Raw genomic sequence first — 24,069 nt, 5'->3', positions numbered from 1 at the left:
GAGAAATATTATTATCGGGCGAAGAATTGAAGATTTTAGAGTGATAGACTAAAATCCCCAATTCGGTCCCATCGTTTGGGTGTTGATGTGTAGATGTTAGCCCTCAGGTGAGGGGAACGTGGGAGCTCCAAAGTGAGAGCCCGTATCCTCCCAGCCTAGCCGCAAAATCAGTAACCAAGCATAAGATTAGTCAATGTTCTTTATGCCTAGACCAAAGGGTAAAGAATAAGTGTGCTCCTATTTGGCACAATCTAATTTGAATTAATTCATTTTATCCATTAATTATAATTTCTTGACAAGGAGAAGGATGCTTTCTTATATATTAAACTTCACATTAGAAACTTTATTAGTTGAATTAGTTATTTAAGAGTTATTAGAATTACATATTTATTTCAATTTCCTATAGTGACAGATAAGCAACTTGAACTATATTGTTGTGATTAAGTATTGATTTTCTAAAATCTTAGTTCGTAGCATCTAATATTACTCCCTGTGGGATCGATATCTAAGACTCCATTAGTGTCCTATATTACTTGAGTGATATGTATACTTGCGTTGATAAGTGTAACTTTATCATTATTGAATATTATATGTATAAATCTTTATCGAATATATAACCGTTGTCAAGTTTTTGTTGTTGCTGAGGAATTAAATCTTCTAGCAACAATATTAAATTCTTGTTTTTTTAAGCACATATAAAGTCGCCGGTCAATCCCCATGGGAGGACATCAAGGACCACATGCATAAGGGAACGCGAATAATGAGGACTAAAATTATTAAATAAGTGTCAGGTCAGATTGTCAAAGTCTTGAGGACCATCACAGCCCTGGCAGGAAATTTGGCCCCATAAGAGCCAAACCAGCCACAAAAGGCGCCAACATACAATGGTAGAAGAGCAAACTACGACTCTGAGGGGGTCAATGACTCGTAGCACCAAGACAATGCAGGGTCCACACAGGTAGAAAGGCAACGTGTAGGGTGTTCTGACATGCCACGCAAGCCAGAGAACACCTTCTCCCTCTAAATCTCTGGGGCGAAGCCATGAAACAAATTCAAATTACTGGTCTTGGAAGCTTATAAGGGACAATCATACCCCAAAAACTATATCACTGCATTCAATTTGGTCACGTATCTGCTCAAAATCTCAAACGCGTGAAGTACCGCTTGTTCTTCACTGCATTAAGATTGTCGCCCTTGAAGTGGTTCCATGTGGTTTCGACTAAAAGCATCAACAACTTTGCTAGTTTTATGAGATTATTTCCATTGTAGTTCGCCAACGCTCAGAAACCCATCAAAAGAGTGACGTCTCTATGGCAACTCAAGCAAGGTGAGCACAAGAGCCTACCTAGATTCAGCTTGTGTTTCTAAAAAGAGATGTTGGAGGTGAACGATCTCATATTTGACACAGTTGTAGCCGCTTTTAAACAATTTTGGAGATCTAAGAGATTCTCCTATGAAATCAGCATCAACAAACCCCAAGACGTGGTAGAGCTGTTAGAAAGGGCCAATAAGCACATGCGAGTGAAAAGAGTACTCCCAAACAAGAAACAAAAGGATGTAAAGCCCAGAATAGAGCTTCTCCCAGCATCGGGTCAAAACCAAGGGAGAAACGCAAACCACCCATCTAACTTCATTTTGAAGACACCTAGACCTCTCGCAATGGTAGAAGGTTTGGATGATACGACTAGCATGGATGTCAAGCAAGGAATTGGGATCCGCGATAAGCCCGGTACTATGAGAAGTTAATGCAACATTATGAACAATTGTATGGAGACTATGAGGGCTTGCAGCTACCCCTTGGAGGGTGTCTAAGGTGAAAATCATGGAGACCATTCAAGACAAGGAATACTTCAAAGAACCAACACCAATGAGAGTTGATGGTTTTCTCCAAAATGTAAGGAAATATTACAAGCACCACCAAGATCATGGACACGACACAAGGAATGCAGACATCTCCATCGATGAGTTAATCAAGACAAGAAACTTGAAGGAGTTCGTGGCTCAGGGACACTTAGGTCAAAGACAAGGCAAATCACCAACACTAGAGGCCCTGGCCGGGCTTGTCCGAAAAAAAATCATCCATATCGCCAACATAGTCCTAGTGATTCAAGGAGGAACTAGTGCCCCTCGGTCAGGCTCCTGAAAGTGGACCATAACGGGTGATTTACGCAGCCTCGCATCCAAACTACTCCCTACACACGGAGAAACAAGAAGAACTTTTCATTGAACAAGTCTTTGAAAACATACAAACAAAGTACTAAATTTAAATCAAAATACAATAAAAATACTTATTTATGATATAAATCAAACTCTCCTTGTATAGAAAAAGCAATCTCCTTACAATACTTTCCAAGAATAAAGTGAAAAAAAAGAAATCTCTCACTCTCTCTCTTTCTCTCTCACCTTGCCGCCCCACTTGGGGCTCACGCCCAAGCCTTATTCTCTTCTTCTCTAAGTCTTTTTCTTCACTTTAAATTAATTTGAGAGTCTAAGAGATATTTCAAAAACATTTTCAAGTATTTTTTTATTATTTTCCAAGAGATGCTTAAGTGTCTCTTCAAAACTGTCCAGATTCAATGAATCTTCCAAAAGGTGTCTGAAGTGCCTCTTAAAAACTCCATATAATAGCCCCAAATTCTTCTAGAAACTCCATTTTATCAATTCCAATGAATTCCCCAAAATATACACGAAGCTCTGCTTCAAAAATCGTCCAAATCCGACGTATATTCTAGAAGTTATGTTGAAAACCGTCACTGGCGCTTAAGCGTCGATTCTGGGGCCCTTAAGAGCCCCCCTCTCTGTCTGGTGACACCTAAGTGCCATTTTGGGTGCTTAAGCACCGGGCACAGGCACTTAAGTGTCCAGTTTAGGTCCCCATGGCTCCGGTGTGCCCCGATTTGACCCGATTTGCTCCGGTTTGCTCCGTTTTGGTCCATTTTTGTTCCATTTGCTCCAATCACTCCAAATTCTTCAATTTAATGTACCTACAACTAAAAACACAAGAAAACATACCTTTAAAGTGTAATATCATTATAAAATAAAGCATAAAAAATAGTACATTTTTAGGCGTATCAAAATCCCCAAACTTAAACATTACTTGTCCTCAAGTACTACAACATTTTTAAAATAATTTATGTAAATTAGAGTTAATGGGTCATCCTTTAGAATTACTAAATTTTTTCTCTAGAAATGTGATATTTCAAATTAGAAGATCTTCTAGTGAATCAAACTAGCCCAAGGTCTAAAATATTTATTATCAAACATGAGAATTTGTTTTCCTATCTAATTCAGAAATATATGCAAATTTTTCAAACTTCGGATTTTATGAACTTTACTTTCTAGACTTAAGAACTCTCTTAAAAATAATTTTTACTAATATAAGTATAAAAATAAAGCTTAGGATTGTTCTAATTTCTTTACTCTAGAAAGACTCAAGTGAAACCAATATTTGATTAGGACCTCTCCTCAAGCTTCTCCTCACCCTTTTTTTCTTTTTTTTTTTTCGGGATCTTTTTGATCCATTTATTATTTTTACTTTTTTTTTTATGTGAGGATTACTATATCTTGAGAAGTCCTTAAATAATTTTAAATTTCACTATCCTCCTTTATAGTTAAATGTTTTTACTTTCCTTGAAAAGATATTAAGAGAGCCTTAAATGTTTTAAAATAAAAATTCTAAAAATCCTTAATTTTTCAAAAATACAAATTTTCCTACTAAAGATAGTTATTCATTTTCCCAAGCTCCCCAATAAATATCCTTAACTCTAGGTTCACCCTTTTCACTAAAAATATCAACTAAGTTTTCCTACTTCATTTATATATTTAAAATTTTAACATCCTTAAGATGACTCCACATAAAAATAATCATTAGAAATAAAATAAAAATTTATTTGTAATTATATTTAAAATAAGTAAGATTTAAATTTGAAACATTTTTCTTCACCACCCCCCGAAACTTAAGCTCAAACATGTGTATCAATGAAGTACAAAAATATGCGGCAGGGAAAGATCACTTTTACAATTTACTACACATCCTACAAAAATATCAACAAATAACACATGGTAGAAGATTACAGTAGAAGGTAAATCTAGTCTAAACATGCTTGACATAACACTATAAAGGAATTTTAAATAGTAGAACAGGTACAAACTGAAGATTAAACAGTAACACATTTTAAACTTCATAAAGGAATTGCAGGATGCTAACAAGTTTAAAATATTGAGATAAGTTTTGTCATCTATAAAGACTTATTCAACTTGACTTGCAAACATAGACACACAAACTCCAACACATAGACTCACTGATTCATAAACAAACAACGACTGAGATTAATTTGATCTCCCTTCTACTCACATTTCCCCTCCTTACCTTCAATTTCTAACGGAAGAAACGACACTAATAAAGTGGGTGTATTATAAAAACTTGTATCATTATCACCCATGGACTAGAATTACTTCATGTGCTACCAATTTCAGTGTTACTCTAAGTGAAAGGCATACACAATCTAGTAAATATAGTGCATTTCATTAATATGTTGTTCACTAAGTAAGTTCATGACCTTACTCAGTGAAGACAAAGTCAAATAAAGGAAGTAAAACAGTTGACATGGAGTAGTTGACATGGAGTGGTCTCATGCTTCAAGGTCATGCTCAGCTCCTGTTGAGAACTAAGTCATAACAGACTCGTCAATTTGAGAACTAAGTCGTTGAGAACTAAGTCATAACAGACTCGTCAATCTACTACTACCAAAAATGATATACAAATCTAGTCATGATGAAGGAATTACCTCACAACATTAATCCAATCCACTCTTACATATTAAACACAGATCAAAGTCCAACATCTTGCTAATATCCAATCTAACATAACAACAATCACACTAAACAAATAATAAAGATAACCATGAGTTGCCTCCCACGAAGCGCTTGATATAACATCGACAACCCGATTTATCCAATGTTTACATTGGTTTCCCGAGCATCATAATCTCATTCATTTTGTCTGTATACCACGGAATATGCCATTAAGTGATCTTGAATAACTCTTTCTTAGGAGATCTTTTACCGATTTCTTCATTCAATTCAGGCTCTTCTTGTGATTGAGTCAAATCTGAAGATATAAAGACTGGTGATGTAGATGAATCCCCTAAACAGGTAGGCCTTAAAATTGTATGGGGTACATTCATCTTATGTTCATGAGATTTTTCAACAGATGAAATTAAAAGTTTACTATTTTTGGTAACATCAATTATTTCACACCTCTCTTGAACATACATATAGTCTTCTTTAAACAATGTTTTCAACTCATCATGAAGGTCCATTTCAATCTCATTTGTTAACTTACTCTCAATTGTTAACTTACTCTCAAAACTTTCTTGGAAATGATCTTCACTTAGATAATTAATTTCATCCATCTAAAAACAACCATCAACTATTCTCTCAACTGGATATTTCATAGTCTTTAACACATCAAAAGTAGCTTCATGGTCATTAATATTCATAATTAACTCTCATTTTTGCACATCTATCATAGCTTGTCCAGTAACAAGAAAAGGTCTCCCCAAAATAATTAGATTTTCTTTATCTTCTTCCATATCTAATACAATAAAGTCCATAGGAAAGATAAATTTATCCACTTTAACAAGCACATCTTCTATAACCCCTTTTCGATAAATGATAGATCAATCAGTTAACTGAAGGGTTACAGTAGTGAGAGAAATATCAGCTAAACCTAACATTCTAAATATTAATAGAGGCATCGCATTAATGCTCGATCCTAAATTGCATAAAGCTTTTCTACATAATATTTCTCCAATTGCACAAGGAATTGTTAAGCTACAAGGATCTTTAAGTTACCGAGGAAGCTTTTTTTGAAGTATAGCGTTGCACTCCTCACTTAGTGCAACTGTCTTATAATCCATAATCTTCTTTTTCTTGTTTAATATCTCCTTCATAAACTTTGCATAACTTGGCATTTGTTCCAAAGCTTCAGCAAAAGGAATATTTATTGTTAACTTCTTAAGTACTTCCATGAACTTTGAAAATTTTTTATCCAACTCATACTGTCTAAGTCTTTGAGGAAATTGAGGTGGTGTTCTTTCTAAATTGATTTTAGTTGGAGATATTAATTTTTCCAGATCCTTAGAAACATGTTCTTTAGGTCTTTTAGTTTCCTTTATTTCTCTCACAACTTCTTTCTCTTTTCTAATCTCTATCTCTCTTCCACTTCCACTTCTTAATTGGACAGCGTCTATTTGTTCATCATTTTTCTCTTTAGATGTGATCTTAGTGTTGCTAGGAAATGTTCCTTAGGGTCTATTGCTAAGTAAATTAGCAATTTGTCCAAGTTGATTCTCTATGTTTCTAATCACAACATTTTGACTTTGCAACTGGTTTCCCATTGCAATACCACTTTTTTTATTGACATTTTCTTATCCTCAAATTGTTGATCATTATTATAGTTTGGGTGATATGAAGCTCCATAATTTGTGTTCCCCTGATTATTCCAACTTCTTATTAGGATTTGCATGATTATTTTCCCATTGTTGGTTTCCACCCCAAGTAGTATGATATCGGTTAAAATTAGGATAGTTCTTCCAACCTGAGTTGTAAATGTTAGAATACAGGTTATTTATGGTATTTAAAGTCTCACATGACAACTTAGAATCAATCATATGTCCTAATGAAGTTTCCTCACTCACTAGAGTAAATTGAGGCTGGTTCATTCCAAATTGGTCCAAGTTCCTTGATATTGCACCAACCTGAGATGCAAGCATTGCAATCACATCTGTATCATGAAAATTGGCTACCTTTTTAGGATTTACCCTTGCAGAGGGTCATTGAAATTCATTTGTAGCCATTTCTTCAATTAACACATATGCTTCATCAAATGGCTTTGACATTAATGAACCACTAGTAGCAGTGTCAATTATAGACCTAAGGGATCCTACTAACCCATTGTAAAAATTTTGATTGATTAACCAATCGGGAAGAGCATGGTGTGGACACTTACTTAGGAGTTCCTTAAATTTTTTCCAGGTTTCGTATATTTATTCCCCTTTATACGCACAAAATGAGATAATATTGTTTCTAAGTTTAGTAGTCCTTTGAAGGTGGAAAATACTTAGCTAAGAATATCTAAGTTAACTCCTCCCAATTTTTAATAGAGCCAAGTGCTAATGAGTATAACCACATTTTAGCCTTATCGCTTAGTGAGAAAGGAAAAAGCCTTAGTCTAACAGCATCGTCTGACATGCCGTTATAACGAAATGTAGCATAAAGTTCTAGAAAATTTGATAAGTGTAAATAAGGATCCTTTGAATGAGTTCCCCCAAACTGGTTGTTCTGCACTAGTTGGATAATTGATGGATTTATTTCAAACGAGTCAGCTTCTACGACAAGGGGTTTGTATACTTGAGTGAATTTCATCTGTCGAAGGATTTATATAATCCCTTAATAATTTATGATGATTTTCTAAGTTATTATTTTGAATGTTTTCCATTTCCATTTCTAGTTTTTCAAGGCCTTTCTGTTTTTTTATTTTTTCCCTTTTTTTCTAACTCAGGATCATAAGACACAAGTTTTACAGATCCTTTGTTTTGCATATGCAACACAACAAATAATACATTAATAATTAAACAAATAAAATAAAAAATATATTTAATACTATAAAACATTTTCACAAACACCTTGTTTTCACACAAACAATTATTTTCACAACACTTTTCATACAAAAAATACTTTTCACATAAAAACAATTTTTACGACACTACACTTTCCAAGTCTAAGCCTAATTACTTCAAATAAAATTCTCCTAAAAGTCAAGATCAACCGTTGCGATCCCCGGAAACGGCGCCAAAAATTTGATCCCGATATTCTTTTTTATATGTACAATTTAAGAAGTTGACACCATTACTTGAAGATTTTAATCCCCGGTTATGACATTGAAAGCTAGATCCCAAGCAAAGTAAGATTTCAATTATATTTCTAGGAATTCTACGTAAGTATATGTATCGTTATCAGATAATATAGAGCTTTCTGATTAAGCCCTAAATATCAATCCCACGGAGATCGAGGTTAATCGCAGTGACTTTCAAGAGAAATTCTGGTTTAGAATAACACGCCTTAGCTTGGAAGGTCGATAAAATTTTGGTTTCGATTTTATCCTACAATTATCACTACAATACTACTTCTACTTCTAAATCAAAATACTTAGTGAAAATCAGAAAGTGGGGTTTTTAATATATTAAAAGTACTCTTCCTCATGCAATGAAAGTAGTGACAATTGTAAAAATAAAACAAGTAGTGAGAGAGATTATGACAAATAGGAGCAATTATATTTTTTACCCTTACTAGAAATGCTATAAAGAACATTTGTTAATTTAAAGTTTGAATAATTTTGAAGACGGGCTAGGCAGGGAAGATACTAGCTCTCACTCTAGAGTTCCCTCTTAGCCCTCCACCTGGAGGCTAACATCTCGCATCAAAACCTAAAAAAATAGACCAAACTAGGGGCTTTAGCCTGTCACTCTAAAGTTCACTAATTCTACACCCTTTAAAGATTATTTACCTATTTATTTGCACTTAACTATATGAACTACATTCTCATCCATACAATCTCATGTGATTCTATCATAGTTGTTTGAGATAATACCATCCTAGATCTTACATGTTATCACAACAGATTTTAGCATGCAAGTTGATCAATTTTACATGTAAATGAAGAACAAAGAAAAATCATCACAATATACTCTCACTCTACTCGATTCTATATTCTACACATGCATACTAATTTATTACAAGAGGAAAGAGTAAAGAAAACTACTCACTACATATGGAGAAACAACAAGAACTTTTCATTGAACAAGACTTTGAAAACATACAAACAAAGTACTAAATTCAAATCAATACAATGCAAATACTTATCTCTGATAGAAATCAAACTCTCCTTGTATAGCAAAAGCAATCTCCTTACAATCCTCTCCAAGAACAAAGTGAAAAGAAAAGAAGAAATCTCTCACTCTCTCTCTTTCTCTCTCACCTTGCCGCCCCACTTGGGGCTCACGCCCAAGCCTTATTATCTTCTTCTCCAAGTCCTATTCTCCTTTTTAAATTAATTCAAGAGTCTAAGAGATATTTTAATAACATTTCCAAGCATTTTTTTATAATTTTCCAAGAGATGCTTGAGTGTCTCTTCAAAACTGTCCAGATTCAGTGAATCTTCCAAAAGGTGCCTGAAGTGCCTCTTCAAAACTTCATATAACCACCCCAAATTCTTCTTAAAAGTCCATTTTATCAATTCCAATTAATACCCCAAGAGATGCACAAAGCACTGCTTCAAAAATTGTCTAAATCCGGCGTATATTCTAGAAGTTATGTTGAAATTGTCACTGGCGCCTAAGAGCCAATTCTGGGGCGCTTAAGCGCCCCCCTCTCTGTCAGGTGGTACATAAGCACCATTTTGGGCACTTAAGAGCTGGGCATAGGTACTTAAATGTTCGGTTTAGGTCCACATGGCTCCAGTGTGCCCCGATTTGACCCGATTTGCTCCGATTTGCTCCGTTTTGGTCTATTTTTGTTTCTTTTGCTCCAATCATCCAAATTCTTAAATTTAATGTACCTATAACCAAAAACACAAGAAAACATACTCTTAAAGTGCAATATCATTATAAAATAAAGCATAAAAAATAGTATATTTTTAGGCATATCAGTTAGGCACAAGCCGAAGCTAGACTGACCATAGAGTCAAAAACATATTATTCAATCTGGTGAATAAAGACTGTCAGCCATTTCGTTAAGATTTCCCGGTGAAGCACAAATCAAATTTTGGCATACAGTGGAACCAAGATCGCTCGGTCCAACCCAGTGAATGAATAATGTCAGTTTTAGCTCCATGATTTCCCGATTGAGCACAAATCAAAGAAAATTTGGCCATGACACCAAGATCCCCCAGTCCAACTAGGGGGATGAACAATGTCAGCATTAGTTCCAAGATCGATCTCCTAGGGACAAAGTGTAGACTGACATACCATAGCACCATGATCTCAGGTTCGATCAGGGGAATGAAGACTATCAGCCCTGGCACCAAGATTGCCCGGCTGAGCACAAACTGAGGACTGACAGATCGTGGAGCAAAGATCGCCTAGTCTAACCCGGGGAATGAAGATTGTCAACCGTGGTGCCAAGATCATCCAAGAAATGATGAATTACAGCTGTGGCGCCAAGATCACCCGGCTAAGCACAAATTCGAAGACCGAAAGACCTTGGCACCAAGATCACTTGGTCCAACTCAAGGAATGAAGACTATCAGTCGTGGTGCCAAGGTCTCCTGGCTGAACACTAAATAATATTGAAGACAACCAATAATGGCGCCATGATTTCCTAGCTAAGTAGAAAACTAAATGTGGCTTGTCGCAACACTCAGGTCGCTCTGCTAACGCCAAATATGCAAGCAGTCAGCCACAATGCCAAGATGGTTCAAATAATTCAAAAAAAAAAAACTAGAGGTAGTTCCCTACTTGATAACAACAAGTGCCACAAACAGTATAACAAGAATCACTCCATCGCAAAGCCCTGGCAATAATTTTCATTAAAGCGACAATGAGATCCCCATAAAAGTGCAAATTAAAAAGATACTAAAATACAAATCATAAAGTAAAAAAGTCAAATAAAATGATTCATGTCACTAAAAAAGAAATGTGCAATTACCAAAGTGTTATGTTAACAAAATATTGGCTTTAAAAAGAACATACATGTGTACATAATATACATTGTTCAAAATAGAATATTAAAATTTGGGAAGCTGGCTAGAAGAACCTTGCTCATTTTTAGCATCTGAGTCATCCTCAGATGAACTAGAGTATTTTGGATCGACCAAACCAACCAGACAAATTGATCTATTGTCGTTAAGCTCCAATTACAAAGTTGTTCATCTAGGAGTTTCATCTGCCTAGGGTGAGATGGAAGCAACAATAAGAACTCCACCTCTATCCTCATGATCTTCATTCATTCTTTTAGATTATGATTTTCTTTGACAATGACCTAACATAATTTGGTAACTAATTAGTGTTCCTTTGCCACTGTGATAAGCTTCTTCTCATCTAGCTCAGCCTGCCTCTCCGCCTCTTTGGTTGCCTTAACCGAGACCTCAGTCCTCTTCACAAGTCAGAACGCCAGCCCGACTAGTCTTGGCGCAATCTAAGGCCATTGATTGAAGTTGAGAGGCCTCCCATGCTTTCAAATGGCATCGTTCAGTCTTCTTAAATAACTTAGAACACTTGAACTCCCATAGAGACTTTGTTATGTCAATGACCAGATGACCTCCAAGAGTGCAGAAGGGTAGATTTTACCTGATGGAGAGCTGCAGTACTAATCAATCGATTGGTTGATATTGGTAAACCACTCGTTGGGGGAAATCTAGATTTTTGCCTCAAGAACAAGAGGAGGTATCCATCCCAAAGGAAAGCACCTCCATTCTATTGATGACAAAGGGGGCAGTGTGAACAGATTCGGTGGCTGGCCCTTCGCCTTCATAACGTTGAGTTTCAAAGGTTCCCCTCGAGATCGCTCTAGGGCCCAACCTCCCCAAAAATCACCATTAGGCTAGCCTCATTACTTGCTGGATGATTGAGAAATGAGGTAATTCAAATAGGGGAAGCGATTTTTCTCCTCACCCTCTTATGGAGCCTCTCCTGTCTTAAATCTACCCAGACAGTCCCTCAGCTCCTCAACAGCTAAAAGGGGCTCAACCTATGAGATAAGCATTATATTTAGCAAAGAACTTACTTTTCTTAGCAATAAAGATCACTACCAAATTTGAGACCCTTTGGGTCACTACTGTGATGACATAAATGTTAAGGAGGAACCCCTCATTCACAGAACCAATTTTTTGGCTTGTCATCATAGTATGTCTTCTCTCCACCACCATCACTCACTGGAGGATTTCATCCGCCTTGACTTCGACATCCGCCTTCCACTTGGAAAGCTGGAAAAATGCCTATTTCGACCACATAACCATCTCAGCATCAGAGGTAGACCATGGCTCTATCATCATCTGACCTGACACTTATAGAAACATGACTCGATCCACAGTCGTCCAGTCAGTTTACTGGGAACTGAAAGCAGTCAATCGTTTATGTCGACCCCCTCAAGCCGATGTAATTCACTAGCTTTCCTCTTTGGATAAGAGACGTTGAACGGAACCATCCTAATTCCCCAATCCTCGATAGAAGAGGCAATGAGGAACTTGCACCTCCAATCTTTGGTCTGGTGCTCTAAATCAACAAACTGGAACCTACAAGTTGTCAAATTGGGCATAGCCACTCAACTCGGCGTGAAACAAAATAATGTGGCCAAATGTGTTAACATACCAGGGAATGCCTTTTGCTAGCAAAAGATGATGTAGGTCATAATTACCGCCACAAAATTTGTTTTAACTTGTGCAGGGATGCCCCATACCAGTTGAAAATGGACCAGAGTTTGTGATATGGGGGTTGTCATAACCCATATTGGAACGGGTCTCGATACATCACTAAATCATTGCCACATCCATCAGCCATCCTTTCATCAAAACGAGTGGCCCGCAGCTTAATGAAAAGGTGAAAAATAAAGGTTTTTTTTTCAATAATGGTGATGTCCCACGATGATAGAACGGAGCACTCTGCCGCGGCCACCTAACCAAAAATCTAGGGGGGGTCCTCTTCGAAGCCATATGAACAATTGAGAATAAAATAACAAACACCTAAAAGCAAGAGGTGAATCAAATAGCCAAAATTGTCAAGTCAGAAGATGTGTTCATGAGTTCCTCGGTTCCCATTTATAGCAATCTAATGGAAGATGAAACGGTGCGCATAGAAATTGAGAAAGTCGTCATGTTGAACACAAACATACAAGTTTACAGAAACAAAATTTATTACAAAAATCATGATTACAAAAAAATTAGTTTGAAAAAAAATTCTTCAACAGTTGATCCCCGACCGCCTCAGTCAAGACTAATCCTCGGCCGCCTCGACTAAGACAAATCCTCTCCTAACTAGCCTTCTAAAGAAAGTCTACAACCAAGTATAAAATGATTCACTCATTCATCCTCAGAACTAACCCTCATGATAAATGCATCCTTCCAAAGCCCTAGTAATCTCACAGAGAAGATCGATAGTTTCCCCGTGCATTTCCTCTAGCCCGACTTGTAAATCCTAGCCCTGACGGGCCAAGATCCCCTTTATTTCTGACTGAAAACACGCTAGGGCCCTATAAGACATCAAACGGTCTTCAAGAGTCTTATCCTGAATCATGTCAAGTCAGACCAAACGTTTAACCACATCCTCTTACTACTAGCCATTTCCTTTGGAGTTGAAACTGTCCATAAAATCGGACGAACATCACCAATACTGACCAACAATTGATTAACGGAAGGATTCCCATCTACGAAAAAGAAAAACTACCAGAAAGCATCAAGTTAACGTGAAGGGAAGGAAAAAAAGAACAGTTTAATTTAACATCAAGCCCAACGAGGATCCAATGCTTCTACATGTTAATGATCAGATAATTTAATATGTACGTCAAAAATGTGTCAACACAAATTGCAAAGACATATCACGGATGATGCGAAAGGAGACGTAGTATTGCAGAGCGTACCAAGGATTATCCATGGTTGCATGCTCAACTGAACAGTCCTTGTATTATGAAAACAGGGCGCCTCAGATGGATGACGGAAGAATCATCCCTAAAGGATCCAACCGATCAGATCCATCCAGTTGAGCCAATTGCTTTCCAACTTGGATAGATCAGAAAGAAGAAACACTTCCTCCAACTCCAGGGCGGTAGATGTGGGCTTTCGACAAATGGTCGCCCGCCATAGCTGTCTCCCGGCCACACAGTAACCCGATCTTATGACCACTTGGTCGTGCAACCGGCCGACCTAATCTCTATTTGGCCTAAAGACAGTCGGTCGGTCACATCTATGGGACCCATGGGTCAAGCTTATATATGGACTAGAATACCCCCATCGTACCTATGTATTTTAGGGGTATGTGTAAATATATGAAGACCCATCCACCCACCGTACCTACATATTTTAGGGGTACGTGTAAATATACAAAGACTCATTCTTACAAATAAAAGTTCCATTTCATGAATAAAGATTATGTAAATTTTCCTTTCATTACTGCGGTATTGCTCTCCCCACTCTCTGTACCATCCTTTCAGGGCTTTATATCTTAGGCAGGTCTCCCATATAGATTTGGATTCAATATATATATATATATATATACTCTACATATAACATCAACTTTTAAGAGTCAATTTGAGATTAATAGATAATTATAAATTTTCACTCACAATTGCTTGATGTTAGTTATTGGTTGAATTAATGTCTATCATCACCGACGAGGCCAAGCTAATAAATTTATTTTTAATTTTAAATTAAAAAATTATAATAAATTATTAAATAAATCATTTAATTAAAAATTATCAATTTCTCAAAACACGTTTTCGTCCGCACTTGTAATATATTCCCATGGGCCTTTTAGAACATTGGCCGCTTAGTATTTTAGCGAAAGCAATTACGCAAGTACCTTGATCGAAACATTACCATATACATTCCGTCATTTTTTTTTCAAATTATCATTTAAATATCATATTTCACAATAAAATCCCAACCCATACTTTTCAGTTATCAATTCCTTAACGAACATGACATAAATATTTGATTTCGATGGTACAAAAATAACCTGATATGTCATTTTACAAATAGAAGTATTTCAGATAGTATGTATGCACATAGCCCATAAGAACAACAACACAAGGAAAGCAAGATTCCATTTTGAAGATTCATGAAAATTACATATAAAGCATAAAAGATCCAACAATTACATTGAGGCTCCCACAATTGCTTACCAGGCTAGACGAGTAAAAATACAGAAATTAAACACAGTGAGATTGATAAGTTTTTAACACCTATAAGTGTAGTTGTTCTAGATGTTCAAACCTGAGTAAAGGTTATATCCTCTCTCACCAAGGAGAAAATTTTGCGTACGTAAGACGTGCGCAGTGCTGCATACATAATGAAGATTATATCCCTTGTAACATTCATATAACCTCTATATAACCTACCTATAACCTACATGAACTTACAAATAAGTTTCGTGCTTCTGTTTTCACATATCTGTAGGTTACATGTAGGTTATATGGAAGTTATATGAAGATTACAAGGGATATAACGCGAATACAATACCGATATAATGCACATATAACCTCCATTATGTACGCAGCGCTGCGTATGTCTTACGTACGCAAATTTTTTTCCTCACTAAGAGAGTGAGAGAGAATTTAACAATTTCATATAATTATGCATTACAATCATATACTTTTATTTTGTTTTGGCAGAAAAACCAGAAGAGCATTATGATATTTTTAAATAACATTGAAATAATTGATTTTCCTTTCTACTCAGAACAGGTTAAAGAGAACAAAAGGAAAAATAGAATCCGAGTACAGCAGTATCGGTGTAATCTTTTTTTTTTTTTCTAATAAATTAATCCTTTTTCTTTTTGAACCAATTAATTTGTTCTCCATAGTAAGCTGCACTGCCCACCATTACAGCAACAGTTGCTCCCTGAAACACCACGCGAGCTCTCATCAGCTTTTGGCCCAGCTGGGAATTTCCTTGCCGAAAACTTATCAGGCCGGCTGTTAGAACGCCGGCAGTGAGAAGTGCACCTGCATGACAGGAAGTACACAGCATTCACGTTGATGAAGTTTAATAACTCGAATATTCGAGTTGATATTCGACCACTAATAGGAAAAATATAGATTAAAACTAAATTGCAAGCTTGACTTGGTAACAAAAATTTTTTTTCTTGATACATTGGTTTGGTTAAATGAGGCGATGATGATGAAAGTTAAGATACACTTTTAGATTAAATATACGCAGCAAGCACGGATGAATTTAACATGGTCCAGAAGCAATTTAAAAAGTTCAGCTAAACAATATTTGCAACTCCAATGTGCCTCGAACAGGAGGGGATTCCGAAGAGACTATTGCATAACCAAAAATAGTGGGATAAGGTTGATACTGTTGATTTATGCATTTCAAAAAAACAAGGCTTCATTTTAAATCTTTGAGCCTTCCTTATTTTACCATTATTCCAAGTCTAGCACCTTTTTCCAAAACCAAGAAGATGGCTGACATTGGGTTAGATGACATTATATACCATGTAGAAGCATGGGTCATTTAGAATATGTAGGTTTTAGAAGCATGGTTAACTAATTGGTTCATGAGCATTATATTGGACATGACTACTCATTTTAAAGGGATTTACTCTACATTATTGAGAAAAAGATTATAAGCAGTCCAACTTAATCGCACTGATATGAAAAACTCACTTCAATGTTGTAGTTTTCTTGGCATGACCCTTCACTAAGTTTTGGTTGTAGGGTGGACAGGTGTAGCTTAGAGCACAGAGCAGCTTCGTATTTTTATGTGCTTGAATATATTTAAATAATTTGGTCATCATTCGAAGTTATCTTGACGAGGCATTGGTGGCAATTCATCTAAAGCCAGACCAAGGGACTCGGCATTACATTCTGTTTTGAGTATTTTAGTTTGTTGATATTAAGATGAGTTGACTCGATGAACATTGGATCCTCGTTGGGCTGCAATAGTGAACAGCTGAAGTTATATAAAAAACAAGGAGGCAGTATTTGTAGAAGTTACAACCACTCTCAAGGAGACAGTTTCCCAACACTCGAGAGGTTCATTGGTGCTTACCCAAACAAAGTGAATTGAAAATTAAAGGAGGTTATCACTTACAAAGTTATTTTAAATATGAGGAATATTTTTTTAATAATCTAAAGTGACAAATATGGTAAATTGTTTGAAAAATGATTCTCAAGCTCCATTAATTTCCAAGTTCAAAAATCTTGCTAAACTGATCTCTTAAACAAATACAGTTGAATTACTAAGTTCACAATGTGCATAATTGTCTATTACATCACAGTAGCATCTAAGCCCTCACCCTCTTTTCTATCACTGGATTTATAGCACTCAATCCTCTCTAATTTTATTAATCAATCTTCTTAATTTTTGCGAGAGTAGATGTTTGGTGTAGTTCCAGTGGCAAACAAGATTAGAAAAAGTCGTCTTAGATGGTTTTGTCACATTAAATATCGATCATTTGATGATCTGGTTAGAAGAGTAGTTATTTTAGATTATATTTATATAAATAAAAAAAATAACACTCAAAGGACACAATGGTGAAAAAGGATTCATGTAACCGATCAAACTTAATGGGATAAAGATTGGTTGTTGTTGTTTGTTGCCGTATTGCTAAAAAACTTGAGTTTGGATACATTTGATCAACTTTCTTTCAAAGGAGCATGTTTGTTTCCACAACTATTAATGTTATTTACATCATCTCACATTGAGTTATCATTAATAAAAACTAACTCGTTTTCAATATTTGCAGTATTAGCATACTTCTCTGAAATGAAGGCAAAGCACTCACCACATTTTTTGATCCATCAAGGCAAAGCACTCCTTAGTAGTAACTACCATGTTGAATATTGACAAGTTGACATTATGTCGCCCTAGTGTTTGGCCCATTTGCAACAACACTTGTAGAAGGAAGCCTAATGAAATTAGTAGGAGGACTAGCATATCCTCTCTTCTAGAATGGCGAGTCAAACTCTTCTAGGGTTAACAAACTAGGTTAGCCCTACCACTATCATAACTCACATTGATTTTGATTATAGAATAAATCTTGTTGGAGATTTATTCCATTATTATCAAAGAGTCACATGGTATTATTGAGATATGTTATTTTGAAATAGTGGGGACTATTAACGAACATTTATATATTTTAAAGTGATATTAATGCTAGTATAGTCCTTCAATTTAATTATATTTAAAACAAGTACACAATAAATTTGGATGAATAGATAGCCACAACTTAGAAGCATAGTTTATATGGCCTATAACCCAAAACTAATTGATCCTATTCGGATCATATAACTTAATTAAGAGTGGGAGCTAATTAGCCTTTTCACATATCTAACATCTTTAATAATGTATAGTATTTTAAAGCTGGAAATCATGATGTGCAAATTGAGTAAGAGCGTTTTCACCATTTTGGACTTAAATTGAACTGACATTTAGTTGGTCTTATTATCTAGATTTGTTAAGGGTAACTCAAGATTAAAAATTTATCATGTTTTATCACCCGAGTTTGATACCTTATTAGCACATAAATCAAGGTAAAAACAATTACTGCAATCAAAGGATTGGTACCAACTGGTGGAAAATGCTCAATAATGTTAAGTTGCTTGGTGACAACCAAAGCCAAACTCAAATCATCAAAACAAATTGTGGTTCATTATGCCTACTAATTCATTGGTAAAATAACCAACTTGGTCAACCTTGCTTCTTAGAAGAGCTAATTCCTCATCTAATTTAACATTTTTTACTCATGCACTATCATATATTCCTTTTACCTTAGTATTAAGAAAATTATCAAATATTTTAAAGCATAAAATTAAGAACTATCTCTCTTTTAATCAAGTGCATGACCTCATATAATTACATAAAAGCCTTCCTGTTTGATATAAAACACAATTATGCTTTTGATGCAAGAGTTTATGCGACAAAGCGAGGGTCAAAATGGGATTGTTTTGGATGTTATATTGATTAGTATTACATAGGGAGATGTTGAGGATGTTCTACCATGGCTTGAGCTCAAATCCACCCATTGTTTGCAAGTTCAATGAAAGCATGGGTGTTCTTCAAGAAAATGAAAAGATAAATTTTTAGTATTTTAAACTTTTTCTCGAATATATAAGCACTTGAGTCCAAACTTGACGATGACAAATTCATTCAGATTTTGGAATCTATGAAAAGTTTACTCGTGCTTATACGTGTCCCAACTTTGGAGCAAGGTTCAACGGCATCAAGGAAATTAAATAATACTTTTATGTAGAACCACATGAGGGAGGCCTAGAGAATATCATTGATAATTTTTACCAGGGAAAAAAAAAAAAAACAGGAGTGATTCAAGAAGCTTCTTAAACCAAAATCTAGCCCCCAATCCAAGTCAAGAAAAATGGGTATGAATGATGTATGAAAAACCTAGACGAAGTAAGTCTCTCCACCCATGCCAAAAAATTAAGCGTGGGTGACATTGCTATAAAAGTTCTATTGGGAACTTAAGGCAACAACTATAAAACCAAGTGGCAATGAATGAGAGTAGGTTGATGCAGCTAATATGAACAAGCATGTAATACCTTACGAGAAGATTTTGTCATCGTGATAACACGTAAGCTAGGCTTTACCAACTTATCTTTCACTCTCTTTCCTCTCATTTGCCAAGATAAGATGGTATAAAAATGCATTGAAAAGGGGAACTACCCCTCCCACTAGCAATATGCAAAGTTCCTCTTTTCCTCCTTTCTTTTGAGTATAAGTTCGAAAATATACCAGAGAGAGATAGAAAAGAGAAAATTATGGGGAGGTGAAAACAAAAGGGGTGGAGATAGAGAATTCCTCCGTGGTTTGGAAATAGAAATGCATCAAAAACTTATTTTTGTGTTCCTTTTCCACAACAAAGCTTCATGAAGGAGGATATGATTATGGTAAGAAAAGTGGGATGAAAGCTAGTTATCTTGAATGTAAAGAAACTCCTTCAAGTAGTTTGCCGGTGAAGAAGAGAGAATAGAAAAAAGACAGATATAGTATTACCCAAAGCATATAATGGTAGATTTTGAAGCAAACGATTTCGCATTTTTGAAAGTCAAACCTACGAAAAATATTACTAGATTTGGCCAAAAATAGAAATTAACTCTAAAGTACATGAGACAATTTGAAATAATTGAAAGCGTTAGAAAAAATACTTATAAATTGGCCTTAGCTGCGAATATGTTTGCTATGCACTATTTTTTATATAACAATGATGAGGAAATGGGTTACAAATGTAACCTAAATTATATTGAACCAAAAATATTAAAATTTGGTATTAAAAAGCCAAGAAACAGGCAGATTATCTATGCTAAAGACAAACATCAGAAAAAAAAGAAAAGCAACTGGGTAAGAAGGCATGACACAAGATAAAAGTTCCTCATTTAAATTCTAACAAAAATGGTAGAAACATCCAAAATTTAATAAGACGCCTTAAAAATTTCTCATAAAATTTGTATCAAACTTTTCAAATATTCCCAAAATGGCAAAACATATTTTTATAAAATTCTACAATTCCTTATGATTATTTTGACAAAAGCAAGTACATATGTAAGAAAAATATATTAATATTTATAAATTATGATATTAAACAAAATAACTTGCACAAATAATTTATTAATATCAGTGTTGTAGGGTTTAAAATTTTATTCAACCGTTTTAGTTTTCTACACTTATCATGGCAACAACTGTGGATCTCCCTTGTGGGTATGACAGTTTCAATTAAAGAGAAAGTATCTCCACCCATGCCACAAAAAGTGGGGGCGCATGTAAGCTATATCGGGACCTAAACGTAAAGACTATAAACCATTAAAATCAAGGTGGCAATGAAAAAGTAGGTCGATGGGGCCGTTTGGTAGCAGGATTTAATCTAAATCCTGCCAAACAGAAAAACTGACAACTTAAATCTTGCAGCATTTTAAATCCCATTTCTCTTCTATTTTGTAGCATTTGTATGAGTCCCGGAGCAGCTCATTTGATCACAATGGGGATTCGGCTAGCATCATGCGTCAGAAATTGGAGATGGAGAATCAAGCTGGAAACAATTTCTTTGGTGCAACACAAATGTTCTTCTCTCTCTTACCCTCTCTCACGTTTGTGAACTCTGGCAGTTTCGCCAGAATCGAGCAGTGTTGGAAGCATTCAAAATAACGACGTTGCTGTTTTCATGGGGTTTTATTTTTGAACAAGTATAATATTTTGGGTGCTTTAAATGTAAATAGATAAGTTTAGATGCGAATTTTGCAATATTAAAACTTTTGGGTGGTATGTATGTAAATCCCCCTAAATTTAATGTTAAAATTTTGAGAAATAGATCAATTCTCTATCTTAAGGTGAATTGGAGACTTGAAACATGTCAGTAAAAAAACTTGAGAAAAAGAGCATAACATGAGACAGAAGCTCCCTCATCAGTTTGATTGTTTCTTAAGGAAAGAATTTATAAGGATAGAATGTTAATAAGGATGGAAGAATTATAATACAAAAAAATGTAAAATAGTACAATTAATTTTTTTTTTAATTTATACTCAATTTTTCAAAATCTCGAGAATGGCTAAAAATACTTTTATAGAATTTCACATTTCATTACAATCATTTTTAATATTACCATAGCATGCAACGACTAACCTCTTTTCGATGGCTATGATGGTTTTAATTAAGGAAAAAGTCTTCCCACCCATGCGCAAAAGAAGAGTAGGTGACACTGATATTTAATCTCCATTGGAACCTAAGACGACAACTATAAACCTAGAACACCAAGGAGGCAATGAACGAGCATAGGTCAATAGAACTAATTATTGGAACCAACAAGCAATATCTTATGAGAAGATTTTTCCATCACTATAGCATGCAAGCTATGCTTTACCAACTTCTCCTTTTCTCTCATTGGTCATTTACCACCACATTAAGGTGTATAAATATGTGTTGAAATGGGTAGCTACCACTGCCACTAGCAATATGTGGAGTTCCCCTTTTCCTCCTTTCTTTTGTGTGTAAGCTGCAAAAAAAAAAAAAGAGAAAGAGAAAGGAGAAAAGAATGGAGAAGAATGGAGGAGAGATGACAAAGTTATAGTGAAGGAGACTTTACTAAATTTGACAGTGAAATGCATCAAAAAGTATTTCTTATGCACCTTTTACATAACAAAGCCTCATGAAAGAGGAGATGGTTATCGCAAGAGCAGTAGGATGAGATGGAAAAGAAATAAGGAAACTCCTAGAAGTTCGCCAACCAAGGAGAAATAAAGGATAGAGGAGATTACAGAAACATAGTTGCCCAAAGCATTGAATGGAGTCGAATGGTAGTTTTTGAAGTTGATTATTTTGCATTTTGAAATCAAACCTATGATAGATATCAATAGATTTAACCAAAGAGGGAAAGCTAAGTCCCAAGTACATAAGAGTATTTGAAATAACTGAAGGGTTAGAAAAGTAGCTTATAAATTAGCCTTATTTGCAGATATATTTGACATAGACAATATTTTTCATATATCAATGCATAGGAAATGGGCTACAAATATAAATTAGAAATTACTATATAATAAAGTACAAACGTAGAACAATCTAACGTGTTTAAAAACTTGAAAAAATATTTGAATTTTATGTAATAAAAGTTGAATAACATAAAAATTCTCTATTTTAAGTTGATGTGGAAACATATGTTGTGAACAAAAAAGCAACATAAGACAGATATGAGACAGAAGTTCCTCATCAATTTGATTGATGATTAAGGAAAGAATTTATATGAAATGACCTTATAACTTTTTTCTTAAAATTTATAGCCAATTTTTGATATGAAATGACTATATATACATATATATATATATATATATATATATATAGGGTTTACAGTTTAGGGTTTGGAATTTACTCAGGTGGAAAAACAAAATGAAGTACTTTCTAAATAGCTGCAGGGTGAAGTTCAAACACATTCCTAGAGAGGGTTCCTACCCATTGGTTGGCTTCCTTGGGAGAACCCTGAACAGATTTTTGTTGGGAAGTATCCTTCTTCGCACCTGTCTTTTCTACTTCATGGGGATAATTTGGCTTTTCCTTTCTTTCAGTGTGTGTGTGTGCGCGCGCGCGCCTTACATATATATATACTTTTACCTTACCTTGTAATTGCCTTTTTGAATTAATGATATTGCTACTGGGAACTCCCTTGTGAGTGCACCTAGGTAGAAAATATATATATATATATATATATATATAATTTATTAAATAAATAATTTGCCCAAACACTATTAATATTACAGCAACATGTAACCATTGATTTCTTTTTGATGTCTATGATGGTTCTATTTAAAGAGAATGTCTTCCCACCCATGCTCAAGGAAGTGTGGGTCATACCGCTATATAATTTATATTGGGACTCAAGACAACCACTAGAGACCTACAACACAAAGGTGGCAATGAATGAGAGTAAGTTAACAGAGCTCGTTGTTGGAACCAAGAAGTAATATATTATGAGAAGATTTTGTCATCCCCATAGCGTGTAAGCTAGATTTCACCAACTTCCCTTTCTCTCCCCTTAGTCCCATTTGCCTACAGGTGAGGGATATAAATAAGTGTTGAAAAGGGGAGCTCCCACTCCCACTAGTGACATCTGAAGTTATCCTTTTTCTCCTTTCTTTTGTGTAAACTGAAAAAAAAAAGAAGATAAAAATAGAGAAGAAAAAAGAATAGGAGAGATTAAAAAAAGTGATGATGGAGACTTCCTACATGAATTGAAAGGAGAAATGCATCTAAGAAACTGATTCTCATGTTTCTTTTCCACAGCAAAGCCTCCTGAACGAGGAGATAGTTATTGCAAGAGGAGTGACGAAAGCTAGTTGACTTGAATGCATCTCTTTGCTGCTTTAACGGAAAAGACATAGGAAAAATCCATCAAAAAGTTTGCCCACGTAGAGGAAAGAATGGCTAGAAGAGAGGATAGAGCACTAAAACCAAAGCGTAGAATAGCAAAATTTGAAGTTTGTGATTTTGCATGTTTGAAAGTTAAATCCATGAAAGATATCACAAGATTTAGCCAAGGAGGGAAGATGAGCTCCAATTACATAAGAAAATCGGAAAATAATTGAAAGAGTTGACAAAATTCTTACAAATTAGCCTTATCTACAGATATGTCAGATATAGACACTATTTTTCATATTTAAAGCTAAGTAAATGGTTACAGACAAACATCAAAAAAAATATTATACAAAAACATAAGAACATAAAAAGATCAAATTTATATTGAAAACTTTAAATAGTATAAGAATTTATTGTTAAAACGCTGAGAAACAGACCAATTCTCTTAGTTAAGATGAAAGGGGCACAAGTAGCAATTAAAAAAAAAAAGAACTTAGGGAAAG

The 24,069-nt window shown here is 35.1% G+C and overlaps 1 protein-coding gene across 1 annotated transcript in view; it reads right to left on the bottom strand.

The window, feature by feature from the left end:
- Nucleotides 1-15,360: 15,360 nt before the first annotated feature.
- Nucleotides 15,361-24,069, bottom strand: part of LOC110031806 (RING-H2 finger protein ATL48-like) — a 39,239-nt gene continuing 30,530 nt past the window's right edge. The window contains exon 2 of the mRNA XM_020735211.1: nucleotides 15,361-15,714. Within this exon, the coding sequence (XP_020590870.1) occupies nucleotides 15,530-15,714 (185 nt within the window). The 3' untranslated portion in view covers nucleotides 15,361-15,529. The remainder of the gene's footprint in view (nucleotides 15,715-24,069) is intronic.

The sequence above is a fragment of the Phalaenopsis equestris genome, unplaced genomic scaffold, assembly GCF_001263595.1.
Source record: "Phalaenopsis equestris unplaced genomic scaffold, ASM126359v1 Scaffold000841, whole genome shotgun sequence".
NCBI lineage: Eukaryota > Viridiplantae > Streptophyta > Magnoliopsida > Asparagales > Orchidaceae > Phalaenopsis > Phalaenopsis equestris.
The sequence above is the reverse complement of the archived record's forward strand: the minus strand, read 5'-3'. Positions and strand labels throughout refer to the sequence as shown.